Below are 22,443 nucleotides of genomic sequence, written 5' to 3' on the forward strand. Positions count from 1 at the left end.
AGGTAAGAAGCTGAGAGCCAATACATGATTACTGAAAGTCAAACAGGATACAGATTTCTTCTAAACTTTCTCAGAAGGTATTTATAAGCACCATTTGACTAGGGCAATAAGACCCATGTACATGGATAGGGCACTGGGGTGATAGAAGAATGTTTCAACAGAGAACCAGTTTTTACTGTGGAATGGAGAGAAACCAAATTCTTAAGAGATAATTTCCCATCCCACAGTCACTCAGTGAGTATTACTAGAATTGAATTAAGATGAAATAAATGTATAATAAAACAAAAATATTCCATCTTTATTATAGTTCCATTAGAAGAGAGCTTGCTAATTTTAGACAGTGTAGTCCAAAAAATATAAACAATTATTTTCTGTCCGATAACAATGAGATAACAAATCAACAGGACTTTTTAAAAATTATACAAACATGGCAAAAAGAATGTGAAAATAAAATACCTGTATTTGGGAAAGCATGAAATATAAACACTGTCACTGTTGGTTTTCTATACCAGGCGCATCCAATCTTTTGATTTCCCTGGGCCACATTGGAGTAAGAAGAATTGTCTTGGGCTACACTTTAAATACACTACCACTAATGACAGCTGATGAGCTAAAAATGAAATTTATGAATTTGTGTTGGGCCACATTCAAAGTTGTCCTGGGCTGCATATGGCCTGCAATCCATGGGTTGGACAAGCTTGCACACCATTCTGCCTATCAGTAGAAGTTTATTATTGCCACCACCACCAAGATTTACTGATGGACATTATATGCCGGTTATTGCAATTTTTTTATTTCATAACAGTTGCTTTATAGATCAACAACTAAATTACAGTGTAAAGAAGAGGATTCACATATAGTTCTTCTTTTTCTTATTGAGAACAAATTATTCCTCTGTTTGCAATGCTTAGTAAGGAAGTCAATGAGAGCCAGTAGTCAGTGGTTCCACACTGGCAGGAGCATACCAACATAGCTGTTGACCTGCAGCATTGGTACCCATCCCCGCCACTACCTAATTTGACCCTTAAACAAATGCTATTTTGCGATAATAGGTAAAATATCAGTGCGACTTCAAATAACAACACTTGTACACGTTTTTATTCAACATTTTACATTATTCCACAAATATGTACAATTTCCATAATAAATTAAAAACAAATGAGTAAAGTAAGTCTGAGAGAAGTTCGTAGTCACTATATTACTCAATGACATTTTTCTGCCTTCATTTCTAAGAGTTCATCTGATCCAAAGCCTGATCATCTTCTTGACAGAAAAACTTGTTTTGACAGCACATTTGAAATGCCGAGTGTTTTGTTATGTCTAAGCAGCAGAGTGATGTTCGTTAGTAACAGAAACACTTTATAAAGAATCAGTTGCAATCAAGAAGTGTTGATGAACATTTGGACAATATGTACAAAACTCTGCAAAAATTCTTTAATATTTTTTTCCTCTAGTTCCTCACATTCTTTGCATCCAGATTCTGTTATATTCTGCAAAATATAAAGAAAGATTAAATTGGCAATTTATAATTAAATTAAATATACATTCATGGGAATGGGAATATCATATCATTTGAACCCTATGGTGAGGTATTGAGATATGAAAACTTTAGCAAATAGCATACTAGGAAGAATTATGAGAAAAGAGAACTGGGAGATTTGATACATGTTTATTTTTCCAATAATGGGTTAAGGACATTGAGAAAAATAAGCTGTGTCTGTCAGACCATGGAGTTCCTGCTTTGAGCCCTTCAATGGTTTCCTATCATCTACTTCTAGCATAAAGACCATGCCTCCCTGCATAGCACACAAGCTCTTCATGAGCTGTTTCTTACCTATTTATCTCACATATACCCCGTGCCTCAATGTTATGCTCTAGGAACACTGAGTGAGCATCTGGCTTTCCTTGCCATGCACAGCCTACTATTAGATGCCTCTCTGCCTTTGTTTTTCTCTCTGTTACATTCTTTCCTATTTTAGCTGCTGCTAGTCACACTTAAGATTATTCAAGTACTGTTTTAGGGAGGCTTCTCTGAACCCCTGGGTTCCCAGGGCTGGACTCAATGTCCCATCTTTACATCTCAGAACCCTTATTTAGACCTCTCTCACAACATCTCATGTATTCTATTCATATTATGAAGTTTTACTCTTTTTATACTATAATACTATTCTCTAAGCTCTCTACCAGAAGGGCAAAGCCAGTACGTTTGTTTCCCTAGCATTCAGCACAGGGCCTGATGCACTGTAATCACCCACTGGTTGAATTGAGCCATTTAGGTGAATACCACAAATTGTTGTAATTCAAACACAGTTTTATGGATAACTAGAATGTTCCAAATGTAGCAATTAAGAATAAAGTTTTTAGAGATCATCTGAACCATGAAGGCTGTGCCAGCAAAAATAAAAATTAGATTTTATGTCCATTAACTATTTGGAATTCAGCATCACTAACATTTATCAAGCACATCCTCTATGCCAAGCACTGTCATGTTTCATATAATGCTGTCCTATTTGATCCTGAAAATAATCATGTCAGATAGGAAGACAGAGGTATTGACTCATCTCAACTGACATAATCAACTGAAATTCTTCACATCCAGGTCTTCTGACTGCGCAGTCCTGCCCACGCATTCCAGCATGTATACCACACTCTGCCATGATCAGGGTGACTATCAACATTCACATTAAAGAGCTCATCATTTATTTCGCCATGAGTTATCTGTTGCATGGCTCACTCTTTCCACCAATAAGATGGAGATAACATCATAAGATAATTATAAACCTTAATCAATTCATTTCATACATATATAAAGTATTTAATATATATGAGACACTGTTCTGGGAATTTGGATATAGTACTAATAAAAAACAAAAACACTTGTCCCTTTTAAGCTGACATTCTCATAGGGAAAAACAGACAATACCCATTACATAAAATATATCGTATTCCAGATATGGGACCTGCAGACAAGGGGACAGGGAGTGCTCAAATAGGGAAGGGATTTTGAGAAGGTGACACTGAAGCAAAGACATAAAGCAGCATTGTATTTTTAGAGAAAAGTCAAGGTGTCCACCCACACAAGTTCAGGGTCTTTGCACTTTCAGTTGTGTCTGCCTGAACACATGTCCCTAGATACCCTTAAGGCTCATTCCCTCACATCTTTGTCAAATGGCAGCTTATTAGTTCAGCCTACCCTAACTGGAGCCCCAGTCCCCCTACCCTACCTTCTTTTTCACCACTGGACTTCATAAATAACTAACTTATTACTCATTTGCTGAGTGGTTGGTTTCTTTCTGTTTCCTCCCTCTTTAACAGCAGGGATTATGGTTATTTTTTCATACTGTCTCCTGAGGGCTAAAAAGTATTTATGAAATGAACTAATTTGATTATGCCTCTTTGTTACAAAACTGCTTTCTCTCTACCTTGCTTTGGCCACTGGTGTTTTGCCATGAAAGTCATAATTCTTTGCACTTCAGGGCCTTTGCACAGCTGATGCCCCAGCCTATCATATGAGTACCTAGAATTTGCTCTCCTGGAACCCTCTACTGCTCAAGTTGCCTGGAATGTCCCAGATTATACTCAAATTATTAATATTTTCATTGTTATCCTTTTAAAGCATTTATCTTCTCATGAGATAACAGACTCTGCAGACAGACTGCTCAGGTAAGAATTGTGGCTCCTCATTTTACTAGCTGTATAAACTGGAGCGAGTGATCCAAGCTCTCAGTGCCACAATTTCTTCATCATTCAATTAGAAATAAAGATAACTATCTCACAGATTTGTCATGAGGATTAAATGAATTAACAATTTAAAGCTCAAAGAATAGTGTCTGCCACACTGTAATAACTCAATAAATGTGAGTTACTATTATTGATGTTAGACATTTGAGTATGTAATTAGATTAATGTCTATCCACTGCACCTGACAATAAACACCTTGAGGTCAGTGACCTGTCTGTCTGGTTTGCAACTATAATTCTAGCACTGAAGCACACTACCTGGCATGATTCTGTAAATGTTTGTCTACTGAATAAATCATTGAACAGTTTAGCATTGTGTGCATGCTGGAGTTGGTGCCACTTTTGGATGCCATTCCACTGGAAAAGGACTCCTTCTCCTAAGTGCCCCTTAGGAGGATCTGCTTGTCCATGAACGACTTCTCCAAATCAGGCCCAAAACATAAGATGCAACTCTGAGCAACTGTTGGAAAACTCACCCCATTAGAAGACAAGATGTTGTTTGCTAGGATGATAAGATTTTCTACTGTATCATGAATATCTGTATCTCCGGACTCATGTGAAATAACTTGCAACTCCAAGAGAAAGCACTTCATTGCTGTTACCTTGCAACTGGGCTAAAAATAAAAGTTATAAAGAACAATTAATATTTTGTGATTATTAATTTTCATACTGATGTAATTTTGATTTTCAAAAAGTTAATCCAAATATTTTATAAAGATACACAATATCCTTAAGAAATTTTACATAGGAGGCAGTTTAATTTTTTTTCTTTTGGCTTTAAAATAAAAACCAAAACAAACCAATAAAACACAATCAAGAAGGATGGTAATATTGTACAGAACATGAAACTAGAAAATGTAGAAATATTAGCCAGTTTTTCTCACTGAGCACATTTCCCCTGTGGAAAGGGTAACAATACTGGCCTTAGACTCTGAAAATATCAATATAGACAGTGCATTTGTAAGAAGTTTTAGAATCAAATCATGTTGTTAACACTTTAAATAGTGGTAGCTGCTAATTATACTATTCTTTCAATTTCCAAAGTTCCAGAGGGAGAGAAGCAATTCCAAGAAATTTATTAGAAAAATCAAAGCAGGACTAATGTCCACTCACAGGCTGGCCAAATCAGAAAAGGCTCTTAGGTGCCACAAAAATATGTTTTCCACAACATTTACTTTAACAAGAACTTAAAGAAAGGAAACAAGGAATATCTAGGGATTTGACCATTATTTGACTTTCTGTTCTCAATACCTTGCACAGTGCCTGGGAGCCTGCAGGCACTCCACAAATGCTTACTGAATGGATGAAAAAATGAAAAAATACACCCATGTGCCCAGCACTGGTAATATTCCTTAACCCCGACAGTCACTGCTTAGGATTGAAAGACAAATACTGTCACCGTATCAGCAATAATAAAACTGAGCTTCAGAAATGTTTAGTAATTTCCAAGGTAACACAAGTAAAAAGTGGTGGAGTCAGTTTTAAAATCTAAAGTTCAGTCTAAGGTGGTTTCTATAACCCATGGGTTGCAAAGTTATCTTATTGCAAAAAAGCAATCTCAGGATGCTGAATTTGGTGGTTAATTGCCTACTTTCCATTTTACAAAAAATGCAGAGAAAAACAATACATGCTGAAGCCAGAGGAGGGAGACAATTTCTTTGGGCAGCAGCATGACCCAATTGGTTGGTGAATATCTCTTTTTTCTAGTTTCTGGCTATGGTTTCTTTCCAATGCTTAGAAAGTCATCTATGTAAGAGAAGTTCCAATTGAAGAATAATGGAGAGGGACATAGAGTTTGTTTTCCCTGAGGTGAAGTTGGGGATTCATTTCTTGGTTTTAGTAACAATCCCGAAGGGAAGGACCACCACCAAAATGACAAATCCTACATGCCTTAGTAAATGTCAATGTATTAATGAAACAAGTTCAAAATCACTTTTCAATTCTAGTACGTTTCATGGGTTATGTTTCTTTTCTCACATAAAGAATAATTGGTCAGAATCTTTTTCTGACAAATGTAGAGAACCATGTAAAATGCAGAACATGGATGACTTTAAGCAATTTATGGAAAATATTGCAGACGGTGATACATTACAGCATTGGAAATAACTGATATGTTGGCTACTCTTAAATTGAATAAGTTAATCTGATTTTTGCATCTAATTGCATCATGATGCAACTGCATCACAAAAACATATAATGTATCTTGTTTGACATTGAGGGAAAAGACTTTTTTAATATTTTGATTTGGCACCATTACAAAAATAGAGTTTATGTAGCTATCTGCCCCCAAGTCCCATCTCAACAATCACTAATAAAACTCATTGATCATATATTATAGAAACACGCCAAAAGTTAGATTTTAAAACTACACATATTTTAGTTGTTACAAAAATATACTTTTAAAAACTTTGATAACAAGACAAATAGCAATTTTGAAAAAAGTATACTCACGTGAACATCACTTTCTGTATATAAAGTAGCATCAATATGCATAGACTGGAAGGAAACAAAATTAGACAATATTAAAAATTATGCCCTGCTTTAAATATTATGAGCACAACCTACTGAAAACATTAAATTGTTTTTAATTCATTTATTTATTTTGAGATAATTTAAAATTCATATGAAACTGTAAGAGTAAATACAGAGATATCTTGTGTACTCTTCAACAAGCTTCCCCCAGTGGTAATATCTTCTATAACCACAGTACAGAATTACAATCAGAAAATTGACATTCATACAATGCAGTCACCTTGTTCAGATTTCACAAGTTTTATGTGCCACAGCATGTGTGCATGCATATGTCTGAAGTTTTATTCAATTTTATCACTTGCATAGATTCACATCACCACCACCACAGTTAAGACACAAAATAGTTCCATCACCACAAGGATTATCCTGCTATTCTTTCATAACCAAAGTCACCTTTCTCCCTATACATACCTCATCATCACCCAGTCTCTCTAAATTCTGGCAAGCACTTCTCTGCTCTCCATTCCTATAATTTTGTCATTTCAAGAATGTTACGTAAAGGGACTCATATCGTATGTAACCTTCTGAAATTAGCTTTTAAAAGAATTGATAGACATTTTTATGAGTCATTTAGGTTTACAGAAAAACTAGCAGAAAGTACAAAGACTTATACACCCCTTTGTCCTCCACCCCAGTTTCCCTATTGTTAATATCTTGCATTAGTGTGGTGTGTTTGTTATAATCGGTGAGTCACCATTATGATCTTAGCTATATAGAATATTAGGGCTCATTATTTGTGTTGTATGTTCTACAGGTTTTGACAAATGTATAATGCCACCCATCATCATATATTAACATTTTCACTGCTTTAAAAGTAGCCTGTGCTCTGCCTAGCCATTTCTCCCTCCCTCCGAACCCCTGGCAACCACTGATCTTTTATTGTCTCCATAGCTTTGCCTTTTTCAAAATGTCATAGTTGGGATCATATAGTGTGAAGCCTTTTCAGATTGGCATCCCCATCTTTCACTTAACAATATGGCTTTGAAGGTTTCTCCATTTATTTTCATGGCCTGATAGCTTATTTCTTTTTATCAATGGATAATATTCTGTTTTATAAATGTACCCCAGTTTCTTTATGAAGATTGACTTTTTTCACTATCATAATACCCTGGAGATCCACCCACCTTGTGAGTATCACTAGTTTGTTCCTTTTTATTACTCTGTAGTATTCCCTGACATGATATGCCACAGTTTTTACAACTAAAGCATATTTGTTTCCAGTTTTTGGCAGTCATGAAAAAATCTCTATGAACATTCATGTACATATTTTTGTGTCCACATAAGTTTTCATTTATTGAGAATGAATGTCTAAGAGTACAATTGTTGGACTGTAAGGCAAATGCATGTTTTGTTTGTAGTTGTCTTTTTTAGTAATGTCTCTATTTGGTTTTAGCATCAGAGCAATACTGCCCTCCTAAAATCAACTGGAAAATGCTCCTTCCTCTTCTATTTTCTAGAAGAAACTGTACAATTGTTGTTAGTGCTTCTCTAAATATTTGATAGAATGTTTCAGTGTAACCAGCAGGCTTGGAGATCCCTTTTTTGGAGCTTGTGTATGATGAATTCAATGTATATAGTGATTACAGGAGTGCTTGGATTGTCCATTTCATCTTCACATGTTTTGGTAGTTTGTGGTTTCTGAAGAATTGGTTCGTTTCCTCTAAGTTGTCAGATCTGTGAGCATAAAACTGTTCATAGTTTTTCTTATTATCCTTCTAATGACTGCAGATTATGTAGTGACAGCCTCACATTTCATTCCTGAGATCTGTGTCTTCTCTCTTTTTATTTCTGTCAGTCTTATTAAAGATTAATTGTATTGATTTTCCAAATAACCAGTTTTATGTTTCATTACTTTTTTCTATTGTTTTCTTGATTTCAATTTCATTAATTTTGGCTCTTACATTTAAATATTTTCTTTGTTCTGCTTGTATTGAATTTGTTTTGCTCTACTTCTTCTAGTTTCTTGAAGTGGTAACATATATTTTTGATTTGATAATTCTCCTTTTTTTCTCATGTATTCATTTGATTTAAAAAAATGTCCCTGTCAGTATTGCTTTAGCTGCATCGCATATACCTTGATATGCTGTATTTCATTTTTTTCATTGTATGTATTATGAATATCCTTTGAGATTTACTCTTTGACCCATGTATTATACAGAGGTATAGTATTTAATTTCCAAGCATTTGGAGATTTGCCCATTGTATTTAATTTCCTGATTTCTGGTTTGATTCCACTGTGGTTTGAGAACAAATTCTGCATGATTTAAGTTCTGAAAAAATTTTTAAAGTTTCTTTTATGGCTCAGTATATATTCAGTCTTGATAAAAGAAAGTATATTCTGCTGTTGTTGGGTATAGTGGTCTACGTGTTAAATTAGATCCTGTTGGTTGGTTATGTTGTATTTTTATGCCCTTGCTGATTTTCTGTCTAGTACTTCCATTAGTTACAGAGGAGGAGGTGGTGAAATTCTCAAGAATAATTGTGGATTTGTCTGTTTCTCTTTTAGCCCTATTATTTTTTACTTCACAAAGTTTGGGGCTTTGTTGTTTGATGTGTATACATTTAAGAACATTATGTTTTCCTCATGGATTTGTTTTTTATCATTATGTAGTGTCCCTCTGGATTCTAGTAACCTTATTTTCTGTGAAGTCTACTTTATTTGATGTTAATCTAGCCACTTCTGCTTTTTATAATTAATGTATGCGTGTATATCAGTCTAGAGCTGCTGTAATAAACTACCACAAGGTGGGTGGTTTAAAACAACAGAAATTTATTCATTTACAGTTCTGGAGACTGGAAGTCCAAAGTCAAGATGTTGGTAGGGCCATGTTCCTTCTGAGGGGTCTAGAGAAGAATCCTTTCTTGACTTTCCCAAGGTTCTGGTGGATCCTGGCAATCCCTGGCCTTCCTTGGCTTATAGGGGCATCACGCTGATCTCTTCCTCTATGTCTTCACAAGGCTTTCTTCCCAGTGAGTTCCTCTGTGTCCTTTCCTTTTCCAGTAAAGACACTAGTCACTGGATTTAGGGCCCACACCACTCTAGTATGATCTCATCTTAATTTCATTCATTATATTTGCAAAGATATTATTTTGAAATAAGATCACATTTTAAGGTTCCAAGTGGATGTGAAATTTGGGGGGGACACTATTCAACCCATTATAGTATGGTATATCTTTTTCTGTCTTTTAAAATTTCAACCAATGTATGTCATTGTACCAGAACTGAACTGCTTATAGATAGTATAGATGGATGGTGTTTTGTTATCAACTCGGCCAATCTCTCTCTTTTACTTGGTGTATTCTCATACTCTCCTATGATACTAACCACAGGAATGCTGGATCTTTTGTCACTCTTCTCAAGATCAGTGATGCTTTTTCTTTTTTTTAAGTCAATTGTCTCTCTAGTATTCTGTTGTCAAATTAACTATCATTCCTCTGTTATTCATTCTGCTAATGAGCCTTTACAGTTTGCTTTATATTTCAGTTGTATTTTCAGTTCTATAATTTCTATATGGTTCCTTTCATATCTTCTATTTCTTTGTTTAGGCATTTAGTTTTTCATTTGCTTCAAGGGCATTTGTAACTGGTTTTTGAAGCACTTTATATAATGTCTGCTTTCAAATCCATGTCAGAGAATTCCAACATCTGATCCCCCTCAATTTTGTAGTCTGTTGACTATATTTTCTCATTCAAGTTGTAACTTTCCTATTTCTTGGTACAATGGGTGATTTTCAATTGTATCTTGGCTTCATGTCTATTATGTTAGGACACTCTGGTCCTATTTAAATCTTCTATTTTAGCATGCAGTCAGCCTGTTTGGATTTAGCATGCAAGTTCTAACCTACTTTTTAATGCTGTGAATCCAATGACAATTTAGTTTTCAGAACTTTGTGGTGCTATTTTGGTATGCTTGGTGCCATTGAGACTTCCACTGAAGCTAATATTACCTTCTATGGCAGGAAGCACTTCCTTAGGTCAGGCAATCTATTTTCTCAAGGTGGGAGAAGAGGGCCTTTAGTCCACAAACAACAACAGCTCTTCTCTGGGTCAAGCCATTCTCCCTGCACGTGCAACCAAGATATCTGGCTTCTCCAGATACAGGAAGATAATACCTCACCTGTGCAGACTAGAACTCATCAGGCTGGGCCGCTTATAAATTAAGATTTAAAGATAATTAGATTATAAAACAGTAAGGAAAAGATTTCTTTTTCTGCTTTATAAGATCATAAATTTCTACAAAAATCTTATTGTTTCAAGTGTGGTTTCTTTAAGACAGATAGAAAAACACAGAGAGAAACAAACTTCATAGCAGTTCTACCAGGCATTATATGGAAAAATGAGTACTCACTTGAATAAGATCTTCAATTTTTTTCAAATCACTTATTACATTCACCCAGTTGGCTTCTGTTTTAGGGAGCCCTGCACTGAAACAGCTGAAAGAAAAACCATGAGCAAAGCATTTTGAAGGAGCCTATTCATCTTGATGAATACTATAAGCAAAAGAGCAATCAATAATTTTTTTATTCTGACCAGTGAAAAAAATCAGTGTTATCCTTGCCTCTGTGCATTCAACAGCCTTGTAGCTGAATATAAACATTGAGCATATAGTACAACTTTGACATTTTATGATAACTTGAGGCTTCACCAACCTGATTAGAGAAAAGCCTAATTGTAGGCATACTTTATAAATAAACTGGCTCAATTTATCACAATGAAATAGAAACAGTGCCAGATGTGTGGCAAGGCTCAGTAAATGATTTTGAATGAATTACTAGTTTCCTTTACATAGAGATTTACTGAGACTTTGAAGGCTAATAAATAGGTAAAATTCTTAAAATAAGTAATAATTATTTTCATGTAATGATTTTGACAGTAAATTTTTTTTACAAAACATTAAACACGCCCCTTTCATGTTGCTCATGCTCTTACTATGCTTGCAGCAGCTTTCTCCATAAACATTACAGACTTCATCCCAGTGTAGGCTGAATGACCATATACTTACTCACTTTCATAAACTTCATAAAAATTAAAATTTAATATCCAGACAAAATACACTTATACTGACCAAGTAACATTAGAATGATTCTTACAGCTTGAGGAAAAATAATCCCTCACTTCCTGATGGATCTTACACAGAAGCATGATAGTCAACACTAATCTGTCTTATGATGAAGAATTACCTGCACAAATCTATGGTTCCCAATACCATGAAGGCATTAGTAGAGTAAAACTGAACTGAGAGTCAGATTATATAACTATAGGTTAGGTGCTTTGGGCCAACTGGGTATATTAGCTGCATCTAAGAGAGAAGAAAAAAGTTAATAGTCATGGAAACATATGAATTTTATTAGAAGGAAACAACAAAAGGCTTAAATAAAGAAAGAAGTGTTTTCAACTGAACTAGGATAAGGATCAAGGGATAGGAGAAGTCAGTGTCAGGGACAGATAAGAAGTAACATAAGCAAATTCTAAATATCTACTTTTAATTGCCGTGAAAAATATGTAGTCTATCAATAAGTCGTACATTTCCAAGCTCCGTTAAATATCAAAAGGCCCAATTTATTTGAGGGCTATAATGCTCATTTGTACTATTACCACAATGTAGAAAAACGCTCAGTTAGGTGTTTACCCAACCTCCTCTGAATCTCTATAGTCTGCCTTCTATCCCCCAGATACTGAGTACCTAGAGATATAAGCAAACTGAACATAAACTAACTTAATGGAAAAGATATCCGAGGACAGTCATCATGACCATGAACATAATATTATTTATGCCTAAAGATAAAATTACCCCAAAATGAAGACATGAATGCCAGCTTCAGTTAGAAAATGACTGTTTAGAAGTAAACACAAGTAGCACTGGATGGAAATACTTCTCAAATGTGGTTTCTGAAAAATATAATCATAGACAAATGGTTACATTTTTTAGTTAAAAAGTGAGGTTTAAAATAACATGTCAACATATTTTTAGGTCTAAAGATGTAATTTTTTCATATTTTCATAATTAATGCTCCTTATCAAAAAATAATACAACTATAATTTATATTTTTTTTGCTTTCTCTCCTACCTCCAACTCTGTCTCTTATGCACAAAATTCCTTAACAGATATTTCTGCAGATGCATGTCAGAGATAATTTAACAAAGTTGACATATTTGTTAATTTACATACATACCAATGTCACCACTTAATGTTTTTATATTATCTTTGACCTCCTCCTCATCCTTCTCTCTGTTTTAGCAGGCCAAAATAATTTATAAAGCACAGGTTAATAACATGCATTAATAACAGAGATGCACTAGTTATATTAACTTCACGTAAAATATTGATAAAATGAATTATATCAATATTATTTGGTGAAAAATTGGATAAAATGGAACCAACTACAGATACTATATTCCATCTCGAGAGTGACTATCTAATAATTTTTCTTGGTGATTTAGGAAAATCATTTATCCTAGAACTTACCAGAGTTTTGATACTTTCACCTGCCTCTTTTATGTTGTCAAAGCTTTTATAGTTTCAGAAAGCAGTGTTAACTGCCACCTTAACCACTGATTGTTCATGCTTCCTTCTGTTTACACTGAAAAGATGAATGATAACCACACCCTGCCCTCTAAGACTACACAATTTAGTGTGTACAAAGACATTTAGAGAACACAAAAGAGTGGGATAAGTGAAATAACACATTTATAATGACAAGAAGAGCCTTAAGATGGTCAATAGAGTTTTTAAAAACCTATTTAATTTATTTTCAAAATAAGAACAATCCAAATGTGAACATACATCTATGACATCCCAAGATCTTTAGAGAATAACCATGTAACTTATTGCAAAGACTCTTGAGATTCAAACGACCTTTTAGGGAAATTCCATATGCTATTTTCATCTTTTTTTTTTTTCTTACCGAAATTCTCATTACTCAAAGCCACAGTAAATCCTTAAGTATTGAAGAAGAGTTGGCTATGGCAGGGGGTTTCCAGCAGCCATCCATCCACGGTGCTTCCTACAATACAATCTAGGGTAAAGTATGATCCATTAAAAACACAAGTGGACTAGTGAGAAAAAGAAAGGGAGGGAATTAATACTTATTGAACACCTACCTTTTAATAAGCACTCTATTAGTTACTTAACAGATGCATCACCTTCAATCTTTACAATAATCCTATGGAAGAAGGTTAGTAGCATTTGGGTAAGCTGCTCTAGGTCCACAGCAAGTACATGACAGCCAGCATTTGAGACCAGGTCTGTCTAATTACAATGCCTTTGCAAAACTTTTCTATTATATTATGTCCCTGAATTGAAAAATTCCAGAGTCATACTAGTAAAAAGAAAAAACAAATACTTAGATTTATAGAAGTACTGATTGTTAATCAGTTTACAACAGCAGTAGTCATTTCTACAGTCACTGAATATGTATCTTCAGTCTTTTAAATAAACCACTGTTAATCATTTGAGAATTTTGTAATCAAGAAAATTTTATTTTTCTCACTCAAATCAAGTGAAGAATGTGAAGATTAAACATTCCTAAATTCAACTCTATGTCATTAAAAGCAGTTTATAACCAAAATATACAAAAATACAAACAACTATTTTCTGCCCTTTAAAATAGTATATATGTGGTGACCTCTTCCACAAAAAATCAAAATCTTCCACAACCCATGACACAAATATTCACTGAATTAAGTTCTACAAACTCAAATAATTAAATTATTATACTTTTCAGATGTTTCTGAAATATAAAAATGGCTGCTTTAAAATATATTATGTATAACTCACAGAAAGAAAAAGCTAACACTTATTTAAGTATTAAGCAAGATATAAAGGTGTATCCAGTAGAAATACCTTTTTGTCCACAAGAACGTATCAAATCTAATCTTCCTGTTACACATGATCTAAATCACTCATTGATTGGTTTATTTAAAGCAAACCTTCCTTATCACTCTCATTTTATAATTATTCCCTTTGTCTATATTATCTCAGTGCTTCAAATTTTTTATAGAACTTTACAGTTATCTTCATCATTTCATCCAAAGTCTCTTACATTCCCTACCTCCCTTTTAGTTATGGTATCCTCAAATCCACATTTTTCAAAAAGCAATAATATTGACTTGGGATTGAGCAATGCCGTGGGTGATATAATTTTTAATTAGGCCTTACTAAGCTACTTTTGTAAACAATTTCATTCCTGGCCTCTTATAGCAGTGAGGCTTTACAATATCACAATGGATTTTCACTACCCTGCTCAACTACATCCTGCTGGCATAAGTAAAAGAAAGCTAAGTGTTTAGCCAGAATACTCCACAATAGAGTGATTGCCAAACATGGAGGAATGCAATAGAAAATGTCCTCAAAGGTATCTAACCAAATTATGATATTGGAAGCCAGTGTAGATGAAAAGAAGTATTGGCCGGGCGCGGTGGCTCATGACTGTAATCCCAGCACTTTGGGAAGCCGAAGCAGGCGGATCGCCTAACGTCTGGAGTTCGAGATCAGCCTGACCAGCATGGAGAAACCCCATTTCTACTAAAAAAGTATGAAACTAGCCAGGTGTGATGGTGCATTCCTGTAGTCCCAGCTACTCGGGAGGCTGAGGCCAGAGAATTGCTTGAACCCAGGAAGCAGAGGTTGTGGTGAGGCGAGATCATGCCATTGCACTACAGCCTGGGCGACAAAAGTGAAACTCCATCTCAAAAAAAAAAAAAAAAAAAGGAAGTATTTTATAGCTCTGCTTGCTGCCTGAATCCATTTTCTGCTGCTAGAAGAGAACACCACAGACTTAATTTATAAGGGACACAAGCTCATTTGGCTCACAGTTCTGCAGGATGGGAAGTACATGAGCATGGCACTGACATCTGCTAAAGGTCATCCTGTGGCGGAAGGGTACAAGGTGAAAGCAAGCACACAAGACAGAGAGGAAACTGAGCCAAAATTACCCTTTAATAAGGAGCCCACTCATGCAATAACAAACTGACTCCCTCCGTAACTGCATTAATCCATTTGTGAGGGCCCTGTCTAGTGAAAGTGCCTAAAGAGGTACCTAATTACCTGTTAAAGATCCCACTTCTTAACACTGTCACAATCACAATTAAATGTCAACACGAGTTTTGGTGGAGGCATTCAAACCATAGCATTCTGCCCCTACCCTCCCCTCTCTGCTAAATTCACGCCCTTCATACAACGCAAAGTATATTCATTCCATCTTAGTAGGCTCAAAATCACTCCAGTATTAATTCTAAAGTTAATACTGTTAGTTAATACTTATCTTTATCTAGTTAATCTAGTCATCTAGCTAATACTTATCTAAATCAAATATGGGTGAGATTTCATCCTGAAGGCAAATGTTCTGTAACCACGAGCCTGTGAAATTAAAATAAGTTATCTGCTTCCAAAATACAACGTGCGAAGGTATAGAATAGACATTCCCATTCTAAAATAGGGAAATAAGCAAGAAAAGAGGGATAACTCATCTGAAATAAGTCCAAAACCCAACAAGGAGAACAATATTAAATCTTAAAGTTGGAGAATAATTTCCTTTCACTTCATACTCTGCATCCTGGGCACTGAGCGGGGGTTGGACGCCTAAAGCCTCAGGCAGGTCAGATCCCACGGCTTTCCTAGGCTCAGCCTGTGCTTCAGTTGTCATGGGTTGGAGTCTCATGCCTGAAACTTTTCCAGACTACAACTCTACATTGTTAACCATAGTTCTGGTATTTTGGTGGCAACCCCATTTCCTTGGCTTCAAGAGGCACTGCCCTGTTGGGGGTTCTCTGTGGTGGTTCTGCCCCTGTGCAAAGTCTCTGTCTGTGTCCCAAAGAAGTCAGCATCATTTTTTGAAGTCAAGGTGGAGGAAGCCATGTCCCCTGAGTTCTTGTATTCTGTGAGACTGCAGACTTAACACCACATGAATTTCACCAAGGCTTAACACCTGTATCTCATGAAGCAGTGGGTCAAGCTGTAGCTGGGGCCACTTAAGCCATAGTTGGAGTGGCCGAAGAGTGTTGCACCAGCAAGTAGGGAGCCAAGTCCCAAGGCAGCCCTGGGCAGCAAGTCTACAGAGAGCAACTAGGTGGGGCCTGGCACCGGAAACCATTCTGCCATCCTAAAACTCTGGGCCTGTGAAATAAAAGAGACTAAATCCCAGCCCTGTCCTCAAGGAGCTCACAGGGTAGGAACTGTTTAGAATCTTGTGACTAGGTCTCACTGCAGGGTGACTGGTGACTCACGGCAGCACTGAAATCGCAGCAGGATGGTACTGCCCAGGGAAAGTACATCGTGAGGTGAGCAAGTTCACACAGACAGGCATCTCTGTAGTGTTCATTCTGAAGTGAAAACTGTCCCTTAGACTCGTAGTCACACAGTTGCCTCTGCTCTAGCTTTTCCTTCTGCTTCAAATATTCTTCACTCAGATACTGTTGTGGCTCACACCATTGCTATTTCCCAAGCAAATAAATGCTTGTGAAAATAACTGTAAACATCTTACATTCTATACCAATATTATAGTTCTTCCCAGTGAGGAAAGATGATCTGACATACTTGATGTTTTGTTTTATTCTGCTTATTAACTTGTCTAATCACACATTTAAAATTAATTAAACATACAAGAATAAAAGATTTACAAGTATTGGTTTATTGTGTTAAATACATCATCCATTTATTCAAACCACTAGAAAAGACACGACAAGACTGAATAGAATATAGAGATTATAAGACAGCATCACTTTCCTTGATTCATCTAGTAACGATTCACTGAACATTTACTACAGGCTGGGCATTTTTTATGACCTTGGAATACATCAATGATGGCAGAACACAATTTTGATTTCAGAAAGAAAGATGGACTATATAGAAAATGCACAAATAAATTATTATAATTTTGTATTTTATTAGAGAGTGAAAAATTATCTAGGAAAAAGGAAAAAAAGGAAAGAAGGGTGAGGTTGAAATTTTGGGTGGTCAGGGTGAAGATAGCAAGGGTGTGAACCCTGGTAGTATCTCTGTGAAGACTATTTGAAGCGGAGGGAATAGATAGGGCAGAGGCAACTGTGTGGCTATGAGTCTAACGGACAGAAAACAAGCCAGTGGAGTGAGCAAGGGCAAGAGTAGTCTGAGATGAGGTCAGAAAGGTGGAGGAGAGGAGGACCTGAATCTGCTTTGGGTGGCAGTGGAGGTAGAGACACGTGGTTAGAGTCTGGAAACATTTTTTACGACAGGACTAGTAGAACTTCCTGACAGATTGTAGGGTACAGGAGGAAACAAGAGAATGAGAATGACTCTGAGTCTTTTCCTCTGAACACCGGAGATGATCAAGCGGCCATCAACTGAAACAAGCAAGCCTTGGACAGAGCTGATGCCTTGAGGAGAGGGGACAGGTCAGGAGTTTCAGTTCTGGACATGCTGAGTTTGAAAGGCTCATTAGATATGCACAAGGAAATGTCAAATATGCCATGGGATACATAAATCTGGAGTTCAGGAATGTTACTGAACTGGAAATAGATATGCGACTCATGAGAGTGCTCATGAGGGAGTGGTGTAGGTAGAGAAAAGGACCAAAACCTAAGCATGGGATACTTCAGTATTAATTAGGTTAGGGATTATAAAAGAAGGACCAGGAAAGAAAAATCAAAAGGAATGACTACTGAAGAAGGGGAAAACGCAGTCAAGGGAAGTATATCCAGCAAAAGAGAATGATGGACACATCCAATGCACTGACAGGCCAAGCAAGACACAGTTTCAGCACTGACCAGTGGGCTTGGCAACCCAGAGGTCATGTCAGATGACTCTGACAATAGCATGTTTAGGGGTATGATGGAGGGGGAAGCCTGCCTGGGATGGTTGACAAGAAAGTGGCAAGAAAAGATTTTGTAAATGCTAGTGCAGGAAATGTTAAGAATCCTGCTCCAAAAGGGTGGAAGGAAAGGGGGTTGTAGCAGGTGGTAGAAAGTGGTGGAAATAACAACACGTTTGCATGCTAATGGGAATGACTTATTAGAGAGGGGGAGTTAAGGATGTTGGTGGGGGTAGGAAGTGCCAGAGCAATGTTCTCTAATAAGCAAGTGAGGATGAGGATGTTAGCTCACCTCCGAGAGGGGGTGAGGGCTGAGTCATCTACTGTCACAGGAAGGAATGCTGAGTTATAAGGGGGGTGGGGCTGGTAGCTAGGTGTAAGTTTTCTACTATTACTTCCATTTTCTCAGTGAATTAAGATAAAATGTCATGAGCAGAAAGTGAAGATTGGAGGAGGATGGGGAAAGGAGGAGGATGACAGGGAAGAGGATACACAAAATAGCCATTTAGGTAACTGGGAGAATAGTATGAGAGCCTGGCCTATTGAAGGATCAATGTTGTGAATGGCTGTAGAGTGAGATTAGTCATTAAGGTTGTATGTGTTTTCTCCAGCCACAGTAAGCTGAAAGGGAAAGAAAGCCTGGAATAGGTAAGATTACTGGATTTAAACCTGTTGTGTGTATACTAAGATAGTACAAGGAAGAGAGGGGCAAGGGATTTCAGATTATATGTAAGGGAGCGATTGGGAGATTTGTCCGGGAAATTTTACTTCATATCTTTATTACAGGACTTCATAAAGGTAGTGTTACTTGAATCATACCATGAAGGTCGGATATATTCTAGCCATGAGTGAAAGGAGAAAAACAGCATTGAGGCAGAAGGCAGAACCCAAGCAAGGCCATATGCAAACAAGTATAGCGTGTTTGCAGATGACTGTGAGCCACTTTCCTAACAGTGTGAAAGTAGTGGTCGGCAGGACTCCACAAAACTGTCACCATTGTTTAATGCAGCAACTGTTAACACTTTGTGTAGAGGGCCAGATAATGTTTCATGCTTTGCAAGTCTTGCAGACTTTGTCGCCAGTGATTAACTCATCCACTCTAGTGTAAGAGCAGCTATAGACAACACATAAACAAATGGGTATGGCTGTGTTCCAATACAACTTTATCTATAAAAACAGGTGGTTGATGGATTTGAATCACCAACCACCTGCTTTGACAAATAAGTAGTCGGTTTTGATAAATAAACAGTTGGTTTGCCAGCTCTTGACCGCTACAGCTCTCTTAATCAGTCCTAATTTAAGCACAGCTGAGAAAGTGATATCTTTAAACATCTCCAATCTTCCTATCATTAATTGCATTAAGACATTTTCAGTAATTGCTTTCAAGCTGTTTTAAATTGACACCAATGTGAGATTTTCAAATAAGAAATTTCCTCAAACTTAATCTGTGTTCAATATCAAGGCTAAATAAACCCCAATACAAACTATAGTAACTTGGATTACTATAATGATTTTTAAAAATTCATTCATACAAATGTAAGACCTGAGGTTGGTATTAATTCTCCTGTAAGACTACCCAACATGTTTATAAGGCCTATAAATTTCAGTTTATCAAAACCAAAAAAAAAGATTAGGTAACTACTTCATGCAAAGTTATACAAATATATGTATCTTTTAAAATGAAATACCTTTAAGTCCTTTGGAATGCTTAAAATAAGACAAATTTGTTAATTATATTGAAATGTTTCCAAAGCAAACAATAATCTACATAAATACTCTTTGAACTGCCACAGACAGAGGTAGCAGTAAGATTTGGACATCTTAGTTTTAATCACTGTCAAAAAGCATTAATTAAACAAATAGTGGGTAAACATAAAAACACTATATTTAAACAATATATATATAGAATTATATATTTAAACAATATTTAATATATATTTAAACAATATATTTATTTATAGAAATATATAAAATAAATACAGGAACACTTCAGGTAGTTTATCATTTAAGGTAAATAAGGGATATTCATTCATGTGGCTGGAGGGGATATATGATAGATTCTCTTACCACTCTCTGATCATAGTTTTCTGTAGCACTATGTTCATGGGCTATTGTCATTTGGTGCAAATGTTTTGGAAAATGTTTGGTATAAATGTTTTTGAAAAATCCCAGCTAGTATAATTCTCTAGGGCAGGAACAATGGACAGCTTCCTCAGGGCAGCAAAGATATATTTAATGTACTCTTCAGAAACAATCAATGATATCTGTTCCTCTGGTCAGTTTCCCAAAGCACTTCATTCAAACACTTGCTAAAGTGAAGAAATTATCCCAAGCCATAGTACAAAAGAATAAAAAGTTGGAAATTATGAGCTAGATAGGTCTAGAAATTCCAACATAGTATCCAAAAGGAGTTCCTTAAACAGACAGCAAAGAGACAACAGACAGAATGAAATAATCAAAACAGTCATAAAATAAAAGTTTACAGAGCTGAAGTAGAACACAAGCTTTCACACTGACGGGGCATAAAACGGATAATTGAAAAACACAGCAATTTGAATTGAATTTCCTGATTCCAGGATAACGAAATATATGCTAATAGAAAGCTATTTAAGGACAAAAATCAAAATGAATCTGATCATGGCACTTACAAGACAAGAGAATTCATCTTCAAGGTTCTAAGTGAGTATGAGTTTGAACCTAGAAAGCTATTAGTATTTGAAAAAGAGGGCAAACACATTCTTTCATAGCACGTCTTAGAAAATATAAGACCCACAGAATGTCCATGAAATAATTATGTAAAAAATGCATTCCAGAAAAATTAAAAAGTTATCCAAAAAAGATGTGGGATATAAGAAAGAATGCAGAATTAGTAACATTTATATTTGAGTCTAAATCACTAATGGCAATTCATTAAAGTACATTTTTGACATCATTCATTTTGCAAAAATGTGAAATTCTTGTGGTCAGAAACCTTGTGTATCTTACTAATTACTGTACCTACAGTACCTACAACACCTATAAGCATGCTAAGCATATAATAAGCACATATGACGTATTTACTGGATTTGATTTTTAATTTGTTTATATTATAAATAGATTGTCCTTATTCTCACAACTATCAGCATCTTAGCTGCACTAGCTTCCATAACCAGAAGGTAGCCCAGCCAGTCACTGTAATAAATACTATCCTAAATAGCACACTAACTTTACCCCATATTTCATCTCTTTCTACTACATCCATCTCACCAATTTCAAGTTCCAAAGTGCTAAGTATTTTTGGAAAAACCATGCCAGTATAATTTCATGAGATGTAACTTGCAATGGGCTTTCTCCACATCCTGCTAATTCTTTCCTACTCTCTCTGACATTCTGTACCATACTTTTAAATAAACTTTATTGAGATACAGTTTTAAGATAATAAAATATACACTTTTTTTAAGCATACAGTTTGCAGTTTTGATGACAGTATACACTCATGAAGTTACTACCACAACCATGATATAGAAAATATTTGTAATTATAAAAAATTATCTCATCCTCCTTTTCGGTCACTGTATCATCAGTCCCAATGCTAGGCAACTACTGATTTAGCCACGTGCTTTTCCAAGTAGCAATGTGCCAAGAAAATCATGGATAATTTCCCTGGGGGAAATGGTGTAGGAAAAGGAAGAAGAGGAAGTAAACTCATACTGTGATGATTATTTTATTTGTGGAATTTGAAACACACTTATGCTGATTAATTGCAAAAAATCAAGAGAAAATTTAACTACCAAAAAAAACCCAAGCCAGACATGTATAATTTCCAAACCAAAACAAAATAAAATGAAGAAACAAAATTCAAAGAATCTAACAGAAGGTTGTAATAGCAGTAGAGGTAGTGGGGACAGGCAGAAAGAGAGAAGAAAAAAAGAAAGTGCAGTAAAAATATACAGAAAAAAGCAATGTGGCACTAGTAAGTCTCAACAGACCAGTAATCATTCACTCACGCAAGCAAAGATGTAAATAAACTATATTTGACTACTAAGAGATGGATACTAAGATTAGTTAAAAAGTAGATGCAGATAAATTTTAAAATATGAGTTTATAAGAAATGAAACAAAAATAAAATGATACGAAATGCTTAAAAATTACAAAAAAAAAGATATGCCAAGTAAATATGACTGTAGCAACAAGAATAGAGAAAAAGTAGAATTCAAGTGAGACGTACTAAAAATATAATGGATAATGCACATGGATAAAAGTTAAAACTCTCTGAGAATGTTCATTAACACTGGCTCTTGAACACCTCCCACTCCTAAGACCTAAGATGATACAGCTTAATGGTTTCTTGATACCAGACCCACTAATAGAGGGTATCCTGCCCCAGGGGCCAATAACTGTCTCCA

General features: G+C 35.8%; 1 protein-coding gene across 6 annotated transcripts in view; it reads right to left on the minus strand.

The window, feature by feature from the left end:
- Positions 1–276: 276 nt before the first annotated feature.
- Positions 277–22,443, minus strand: part of IL15 (interleukin 15) — a 98,705-nt gene continuing 76,538 nt past the window's right edge. For 3 of the 6 annotated variants that reach the window (XM_021938819.2, XM_021938820.2, XM_017958538.3), the window contains exons 3-8: positions 13,178–13,288; positions 12,064–12,161; positions 10,621–10,705; positions 6,192–6,236; positions 4,217–4,354; positions 277–1,490 (exon numbers count right to left, since the gene is read on the minus strand). In XM_021938819.2, the coding sequence (XP_021794511.2) occupies positions 1,380–1,490; positions 4,217–4,354; positions 6,192–6,236; positions 10,621–10,705; positions 12,064–12,161; positions 13,178–13,189 (489 nt within the window). In that variant the 5' untranslated portion in view covers positions 13,190–13,288 and the 3' untranslated portion in view covers positions 277–1,379. Of the gene's footprint in view, positions 1,491–4,216; positions 4,355–6,191; positions 6,237–10,620; positions 10,706–11,452; positions 11,572–12,063; positions 12,162–13,177; positions 13,289–22,443 lie in introns of those variants that run through there. The other 3 variants (XM_021938822.2, XM_021938821.2, XM_021938816.2) reach the window with 3 other exon arrangements.

This window comes from Papio anubis, chromosome 3 (assembly GCF_008728515.1).
Source record: "Papio anubis isolate 15944 chromosome 3, Panubis1.0, whole genome shotgun sequence".
NCBI lineage: Eukaryota > Metazoa > Chordata > Mammalia > Primates > Cercopithecidae > Papio > Papio anubis.